Source organism: Carlito syrichta, unplaced genomic scaffold (assembly GCF_000164805.1).
Source record: "Carlito syrichta isolate Samal-C Ts95f unplaced genomic scaffold, Tarsius_syrichta-2.0.1 Scaffold305832, whole genome shotgun sequence".
NCBI lineage: Eukaryota > Metazoa > Chordata > Mammalia > Primates > Tarsiidae > Carlito > Carlito syrichta.
The window spans coordinates 255,550-265,206 of NW_007249928.1; the positions used below are offsets into that span (position 1 = coordinate 255,550).

At 31.6% G+C, this 9,657-nt stretch overlaps 1 protein-coding gene across 1 annotated transcript in view; it reads right to left on the reverse strand.

The window, feature by feature from the left end:
* Window positions 1-8,459, reverse strand: part of TECRL (trans-2,3-enoyl-CoA reductase like) — a 128,241-nt gene extending 119,782 nt beyond the window's left edge. Inside the window, exon 1 of the mRNA XM_008062800.1 lies at window positions 8,117-8,459. Coding sequence (XP_008060991.1) covers window positions 8,117-8,350 — 234 coding nt within the window. The 5' untranslated portion in view covers window positions 8,351-8,459. The remainder of the gene's footprint in view (window positions 1-8,116) is intronic.
* Between the last annotated feature and the right edge of the window lie 1,198 nt (window positions 8,460-9,657).

Here is a 9,657-nt window from a genome sequence, read left to right on the forward strand (position 1 = left end):
ATATATATGGGTATGGGTCTCATACATTTTGCTTATTTCTAAATATATATATATATATATTTAAGATCCTTTTAAGTGTCACCTTCAGCTATATAATTCTTTGAGTCTCATTCTCCTAGCGAATTTCTACTAGATAAAAGCTGTCCCCAAGTTTCTTAGTGTAATTTGTGTTAAAATTGTGTATGCTATTTATCATATTATAATTTATTTTAAGTGTGTGACTTGTCTTTCTAATTAGATTCATGCATTTTAGGATTAAGAAATATATTTCATTTTCAACTTCATGTAATCTAAATTACAGTAGTCACTCATATAGCAGCTGTTTGTCTCATTTGAATAACAGACTATTCACAGCCTTTGTATATCTTTTTTGATATTGTTACCATCTCACTGCTAGTTTCCTTATACAGACATGTCCTTTAAGCCTTTTGTGCACTTTTAAATATATATATATAAGCATTAACTTTCTTCATCCAATCTTGATTTAGTAGGAAATAGCTTTCTTTTTGTTGTGCAAAATGTTCCACCTAATTTTCTTTCTTTGGTGGGGGCGCAGTGGTTCAGCCTGTAATCCCAGTACTTTTGGAGGCCAAAGAGAGAGGATTGCATGAGGTTGGGGGTTCAAGAACAGCCTGGGCAACTTGGTGAGACCTCATCCCTACAATAAATCACAAAAAACAAACTAGCCAGGTGTGGCGGTGTGCACTGTAGTTCCAGCTACTTGGAAGCCTGAAGCGGAAGGATTAACTGAACCCAGCAAGTCAAGGCTGCAGTGGCCATGTGTAATTGTTATTTTTACCTTGTCTGTCAAGAGAAATGCAATTTTTAGAATGAAATTCAACAATAGCCTGGACACGATATGCTGTATTTTGGAATCCAACATGTATTTATTGTACACTAACATTCAGATCACTTAATCTGTTTAAGTTTTGGTAATGTTAAAACAGATAATTTCCATAACATCTAATGTAATGTCTCTCAAAATTTTGCAGAACAAAGTAACATTTTTTAAATATTCTATTTTGTCATGAACTGATTCATTTTTAAAATACAATAAAAATTTATTACCATAAACAAGGAGTACTAATATACCAAATACAAGCCTCACGTTATTATTATTAGTATTATTATCTCAATATTAGATTAAACAAGCACCAATTTACTCTTTTAAATTAATATGATAGCTTGCAAATGTTCATTCCCAACTACTGAATCATATACAGTAAATAATAGATATTTGAACCATTACTGTGATGAAGAATATATCTCCTAATAGAAGATCACAAGTGGTACACAAAGGAGTTATCATCTTTTACAGAATAAATGTGAATTGGGCAGATTGTGACAGAAGATACTCCAGGCAGAGGAATCAAATTTACCCAAAAATTAAGAAGTGGAAATTACCAAATGTGTTTTGAAACTGGTACCTAGTATAAAATATTGAAAACTTGAGTAATAAAGAAGAGATAGTGGTAATTCCAAGAATGCAAGTCGAGGTACATAAAATACAGTATAACCTTGAAAAAAAAAAATAACTTTTTCCAAAGACCTATGAGCTACAAAAGAAATGCCTTCTAGCAAACTCAAATTTCTTATCCCCCATTGATTGTCATGATCCACTCCAGATTGGATTTGTCCCAAGTCAGTTACCTAAAATGGTCAGCTTAAATTCAGTGACTACCACAGCATTTAATACAATTTAATTAATACCACACCATTTAATACAAAGAATACTTATTGTATTTCTCTATGCTTCTTAGTCATATTTGATACTACTAAACTTATCTTTTTTACTCAAATTCTCTGGCTTAAGATTCTGCGATGCAGCATTTCCTGTGTTTCTATCACTCTAGCACATTTTCCATATTTACCTCAGTCATCTCCTTTTTATTTAGACTTTTACATGTTGAAGTTTCTTCAGCCTCAGTAGTTGAATCTTTTCTATCCTTACTTATCACCTTGGTTTTTTTGAAGTTTATCTTCTCTAATCCAAGGACTAGAAAACCATCTATGCATTTCTAATTCCCAAAGCAACATATTTAACAATTTAACTCCCTAGAGTTCTAAATCTATGCATTTCTAATTCCCCAAGCAACATATTTAACAATTTAACTCCCCAGAGTTCTAAATCTTCACACCCAAAGGCCTACTTGTTTATCTTGACTTGGATATCTCACAAGAATCTCCAACTTAATATGAACAAACTTGATGCTTTCTACCTGCTTTTCTATTTCTCTGCACCAAAAAATAGCAAGCAAGCAAAGTACACACACACACACACACACACACACACACGCACACACACACACACAGCTCCGTGAATTATTCCAGCCTCAGACATATCTCCCTATTTAAATTCATTCATTTTTTTTTTTTTTTTTTTAGTTGGAGTCTCACTCTGTCACCCAGACTGGGGTGCAGTGGCCGCTCCCGGCCACCACAGCCTCGACCTGCTGGGCTCAGGTGATCCTTTCCCCTAAGCCTTCCAAGTAGCTGGAACTACAGGCATGTGCTACCACACCCAGCTAATTGTTTGATTTATTGTAGAGATGAGGGCTCGCCAACTTGCCCAGGCGGGTCTCGAACCGGCGGGTTCAGGCAATCCACTCATCTCAGCCTCCGAAAGGCGCGGGATTACAGGCTGAGCCACCGAGCCCGGCTTAAATTCATTCTAATCACTATGAAGACCACACATAAATATCACTACTCCAGGAAAGTCTTCCAACTTCAGAAAGAATAACAAAGGTCAGAGATATCAAGCCATATCCAAAGAGAAAGAAAAAAACACACTCGGGTTTATATTAAAATTCTAATCTTTCTGAACTCAAAGCTTATTCATATGAAATGGAAAGAAGACTTAAGAGGAGAGGAGAGGAGGAAGAAAGGAGTAAAGATAGGATGAAGAGACAGAGGAGTCGATAGAGAAAACAGAGAAGGAAGAGAAAAGAGAAAAAAGAAGATATTTACATTTGCATGTGCATGATTTCTGAAAGTTGCCATGAGGCCATTCTAAGGCAGATGTCATTCCCATTTTAGAGATGAACAAATCAAAGCATAGATATGGTAAGTATCATGTACAAGGTAAAATATTTAAATTGACAATGTCAAAAATTAAGAATCTTCAAGATTTCTAATTAAAGTATTAAAGGTACAATTTGTATGCAATCTCATTATGCTACAATTATTTCTACTATTTTCCAGGGATGATTGATATTTTTACCATTAGAAGGATTAGAAAAGTATTGAATGCTTTATTTTATTTGTTAAAATTTTAAAAACTTTAGATCGTTTTGTCACGAAGAAAACAGAAGAATAGAAGAAAGAGGGTTCTTATGGTCAAGTTTCTTTGAGAAAAGATTAAGAAAAGAGAATGGGATGATATTGGAAACATTTATCAGCCTCAACTGTCAGAGTTCTTTCCATGCTCTTGAATCATTGACTTATCTCAAGATAAGCTTCTGACATTTTACTAAATAGAAGTGCACCAAAGATAGGCAACAACTGGAAATAATTCAATGTTACATTTTAAAATGTATTTTTGTACAATCTTGTGCATTTTTCATGTACCAATGAATACCTAAGAATATTTAACAATATATTTAAATCTGCCTTCCATTTTATGATTAATGATTAGTTATATTATAGTAATTATTCATGGGAAGCAACTAAATTAGCTAAATAAATATCTCCTTATTCTTTAAGAAAAGTTTGTTAAAAATGTCATCAGAACGTGAATATCTATTAATAAATTATATATTACTACAAAGTTAAATTATAAACCTGAAGGAATGTGGCATTTGGTCTAATGGTTTGGGGAAATGTCTCCTTCTGTTCATATATGCACATTTATTCCAGTAATAATTCAATTCAATATAGAGAAAATAAAAAGTATTTTTAAATATTATCCTCCTCCATCCCATAAATATCGCTACCAATAGAGTGCAGTGTCAATGCACATATTTCTTGAACAAGGGTCTAATTGTTTGACACATATTGGCAAAACACTTTCTTTATGTCAAACATTACTCTGAATGCTAAAAACTCTCCGATTTTTTGATGCTGACACATTTGGGTAGGCCAAGTAATAAGCTAAAAGAAGAAAAAAATAAACAGGTTAGATGATAATAAGTTCACTATATAAATAAAACAGAAAAGGGTCATAGAAAATGTTGGCAGGCTTTACAGTATTAAATAATCGGGAAAAGCCCTCAGGAAAATTTGGTAGTTAAACCCTAAAAAAAGGCATTGATGAGCTTTGAGAGGTAATGATATTATCTCACAGGATTTAACAGACTGGTTCTGCTTGCAATGTAGGGAATATTTTGAAAGTGTTAAAGACAACAGTAGGAGAATGATTTAAGAGTTCTGGCAGAAGAGGTGGTGAAAATTTGTCAGAGACTGGATATGTTTTGAAGGTATTGCCAAGAAGATGGATTGCAAGTGAGATGTGATGTTTAGAAATAAGTCATGATTCCTTCAAGTGTTTGGCCTGAGAATAATGTAGTTGCCACTTATTGGCTTAAGGAACTCTGGGAAGATGTTTGGGAAAAGACCAAGTGGTCAATTTTAGACATGTTCAGTTTGAGAAACTTAATAACATGGATAGATAGATAGGCAGAAATAGGAAACTACATTTCAAGGAGAAAGAATAGATTACAATTTATGTGAATGAATCATCAATAGGAAGATGATACTTAAAACTTTGGGACTCAGTAAAGTAGATTATTGTAGATTGGGAAAATCTGTGATGGCTCAGTTGTTGACTGCCTATATCTTATAAGTCGGATGAAGAATCACAAAAAGGGAAAGGGAAGAGACAATGAAGTTGAACATTTTATATATACATATATGCATATACCAGGGATGCCAAAAGAGATGTTCACCATAATCAGAAATGTTTGGACACTGGTGGTAACCACTTTGAGCTCCACTTGTAATTGCAGAAATCAAATGTGACTTGTATTTATCTTTTGTTTATATATTGAGTATTACAATTTTAATGGGCTTTTTTCTTTTTTAAAATGTGTGTACATTTTTTGGCACTGTGTGTGTGTGTGTGTGTGTGTGTGTGTGTGTGTGTGTATTTCTGAAACTGAAATAACAATAGTGATTTATAGAGGAAGATGTGATCAAGGATGGAAAATGTTGCTGATACCGAGTAAGATAAAGTGTGATAATAAACCTTTGGACTGAGCAAAGTATTTGCAATGCCTCACCATGACCTCAGCAATTTCAAATTCTGAGAGGTGAGGAGAGAAAATGTCCAAATGAAGTGGGTTTAGGATACAGTGAGAAGAGAGAACTGAGGCCAGACAATAAGAATACTAGAGGAAAGTAATGAGATACATGGACAAAAAAATGGAGAAGACAGTGGAGGAAAGAGGAGGTTTTTGTTTGTCTGAGATGTGTGTGTCTGTATAGAATGATTAAGTAAAAGAACATAATTAATATATTTTCTTTAATTCTGAGACTTTCCTCAATCTTTTTGTTTTAGGCATATTCCAAGTCCATACATGTCCATTTTAAAGTTTGAGTTATAGATATAAAACAAAATTTCTCTTAGAGTATATATTATTAAAATACATACATCCCACTCAAAATATTTGAAAATATTATTATCTAATCCAAGCATTATACTGAATCATGTAAGTGGATATTTAAATGTAAGGCAATTACATTTAAATTCTGAGTCTGTTATCAGAAGGCTTATATTTATTTTTTTCTTGGATTTTTATGTATACTCATTTAACACTTCACATGAATATTACAAGTGAAAAATACAATTGTCTTTCTTATGGTCTGGGCACTATTTCTAAGTGTGTTAAATATACTATTCCTACTCCTTATTTTAAATTAAAAAAATAAACTTTAGTAACTATTTTATAAGACTTAATTAACCTATATTGTAAATACGGATCTTGGGATCAGTAAATTTCCTGATCCTTGCTATGTATGAATGACGTAGCATTCAGTCCAGATATGCTTAGTTCTAAAGTACACAATATTTAACTTCTACTACTTTATATAATAGTAAGTACTGAAAGACTAAATTATAAGGAACACTTCTTTTGTACACTGGGTAGAGCCAAATACAATGACAGACACTTAACATGACCTTACTATATAGCAGTTAATTTTTCTAAGAAAAATAATATCATGAACAACAAATAAAATAAGTTTTTCTCAAGTTTGCAGATTTGAACTGTTTGGAATTATGAATCAAAAAAGGTAATTAATCTAGAAATTATTTTTTTTTCCTCTTGTGTCCCATCTCTATTATAAAACAGTTTATCAAATTATATAACTAAAACAAGATCTAGTTCTACTTAGAAGTTCGAGATTTGGATGCAGTAATTGTACATTGACAGGGGGTTGGTTGTCTTAAAAAAGATGAGGAATCCAAATTTAATCTCCTATCTAGCCTGCTAAGTTTCCATAAAAGTTTGTCACTTGAGATGCAAATACCAAGACTATCACAGTTCAAGAGTGAGATTCCTAAGCAAAGTTCTTATCTCTAAAGAATGAAGGCCTTCAGAATGCTTATTTTATTTGCAATTTAACTAACACCTACAAATGTGAAAATTCCTGTCTTTCCTTCAAATAAAGTTTCAACAGCAGAAAATTTAAGTGTATGAGAGAAGTAATTAAAAACTCATTAGTTTCTCATTACTTTAAGGTAGTTTGCCTTGTCAAGGTTTAGACAGATGTCAGAAAGGACACAGTAAGCAGTGTCATCTTAGAATCTTTGGCTCTGGAAATTCTTGATTTATTTACTTTTCATTTCACTCATTGCATTAGTTCTCCAGATTTAACTGTGTTCTCTTTGTAAGCTTATCATTTTTCATAGAGCAATAAAGCAAATATTTATAAGCACTACATGATTAATTTATTGTTAAAAATTTTCATATTCCTGGATGATTTTTCAAAAATCCAAAAACTTTACCTAGATACTAAAGTAGAAGTAAATTTTACCATTTATGAAATTTATATATCAAAATTGTATTTTACATAATACATGGCCCCGGTACCACTATAAGAAAAAACAACCTATGACTTAAAGTTGCATAGAAATAGTGTTGGAGCTCTTATGTGTCATTTATGATCTATATGAATTTGTATGAGTTCTTGATCTTTTTTTATCTATAAATAAAAGTTAATATAACTCAGCTTCTAAACTGGCCATAGTGTTATAATTACTAAATAAGAAAGTATAAACTATTTACTTAGCAATTAAAAGCAGCAAACTATTTTCTTTTCCTCTTCTCTAGAAATGCAACATGGTTAACTAGAATAAGTGATTATATTTTATTTTTAGAACAACAAAAATATACTTATGTAACTTTTTAATAAAACAAAATAGAGAATTATTGTGTATAAATATGTCTTTCTAAAAAAAAGCTAATAGTATCTTTTCACACTTTTTAATATCTGGAAACATTTGGAATATTACATATTCACATATGTATCTAAAATGTACACGTTTATGTTTTTGTTTTGTAACCTGAGAATATATTTTATTATTCCCTAGTGAAACACCTCTGAATATGGGTATTGATGGGTAGTGCATTAAACAAGATTATTTTCAGTAACTTGAATACTGTGGTTTTGAAGCAAGCAAACTTTCATTTAAAAAGTGAGATGGTCATTTTTAAAATAAATAGTTAAGTAAATTCAAAATAATTTTAAATGATCAGAATTTATCATCATGTGACATTACTATTGGCAACTTCTGTGGCTTTTGCTTACTATTTTCTACAAGCACCACTGAAACTCTATAGGAGTTTGATGCAATGATGTGCATAAAAAAAAAGCTTAGAGACATTTTCATGTAGGCTAAGGTACAGAGCGCTGGAAATTATACCTCTGGACAATGGTCAACGATGGCAGGAAAATCAGAACCTAATTATTAGGTACCATTTAATTAATTTAAACTGAGTAAGAAATGGAGTGAACATCTCCTGAAGCAATGTGTAAAGCATCTGTGTATTCATCATAAAATTAAGGCTAAAAGATAGGGATTTGTTTTAGTACAGTCTAGTCAACATTTACAGGTGATCAATAATCCTTGAGACAAAGAAGAGATATTTAATGAAATAAACAAATACACAAAACTCACCTTATCCACAATGCATATCTGTTTTCTTGTTTGAGCATCAAGTATTTCAATCTCAAAGTGCGTAGTTTTTGAATGTTTGACTGCTAGGGTTGGTTTAAAAGGGCCTGCTGAGAGTATGAATTGCGACAAAGAGTGAAAATTTCTCATCTCATTCTTCAATATGGACCGTGTGGCTCCTTGGGAAAAGAATTCTCTCCTGCGTTCCGAAGCAAGAGACTTCTGCCTTTTGAACATTGTGTTAACTAACAGGAGAATCTGTCATGTCAACTGTAGGCACTTACAAGCGTGTTCCCTTTGCACCAGTTAAATACTGCTGAAGAGCCCCTGAAAGGTCAAATGGTATGCCATTCCAAGAGTTCAGTTTTATTTAGCAAGCTTGAAAACAATGACTGATCTTATTTCTATATATAACACGCTATTGTGATTTGCTGCATGTAGCATATTACTTTTCCAGCATTTGAATTATTTCTTGCTTCTCCTTTTATCTCTGCTTCTTAATATGACTACTCTTATCTAAAATTCCAAAGCAAGAATAGACAGAGCATTTTTATTATCTCTGAATTCTGGATGCACTAATCTTCAGAAACACACATATTCACATTTAGAGGTATGTAACATTAACATAGTGCTGCTTATAGTTAATATTCTTTAATAATCCTGATGCATTATTATATAACATTTAAAAATAATGTTTAAGATACAGATTGGTGGATATGTATGAATGTATGTATACATGTTATATGTGTATTTAAAGCATTCTAAAATAAGACATTTATTTTTATCTGTACTAATTATAAACCTCAGGGAGATTAATATAACTATTACACAACAAAAAATGGTTAATTCTTCGCTCCATATGGGGAATGAAAATATGGCCAACTATAAGATTAGAATTTTTAAAATGTAATTTTATAACATAACAAAGACTTAAATCTTATTTTAACATTTCCACACATTATATTTCTTTGGAAAATTATTGAATTCATATACAAAATCACATTTGCCAAGCACTAAGTTATGGAAAATTCAGATAGTCTCAGAATAAATAATGGAATGTAGTAAATAAAAGGAATATTAGGAAACGTTCCACATATTCAGTTATATATAAATTTGGTGAGGAAGCAACGGAAAAAAAATCCAAAATATAATGTCACTGATTGAAAATTCTATTAAAGCTAAATATTCTGGAGTATTATTTTCAGTGAAACATAAAAAGATAAAAGACAAAAATTATAAAGGGAAAACTCTGTTATCTACATAACACTAACCTTTACTTTTATAAATAAACAAAATGATATAGTGTTCATTTATAATTTTAATTACACTTTATTCACTGGATACTTACATCACATTGTTCAGTTATTATTTTCATACTGTAGACCGCAATTACTTTCAATATTTAATGTTTTTGAAAACATAAAAAAGACACGTTTGTGTATTTATAGTGTTTGTGTGTATGAATTTACACACTTAAGTGTCACATGTTGTGCAACTTTATCACCCATTTAAGACTCTAAATTTGGAATCATCTTTAACTTCTC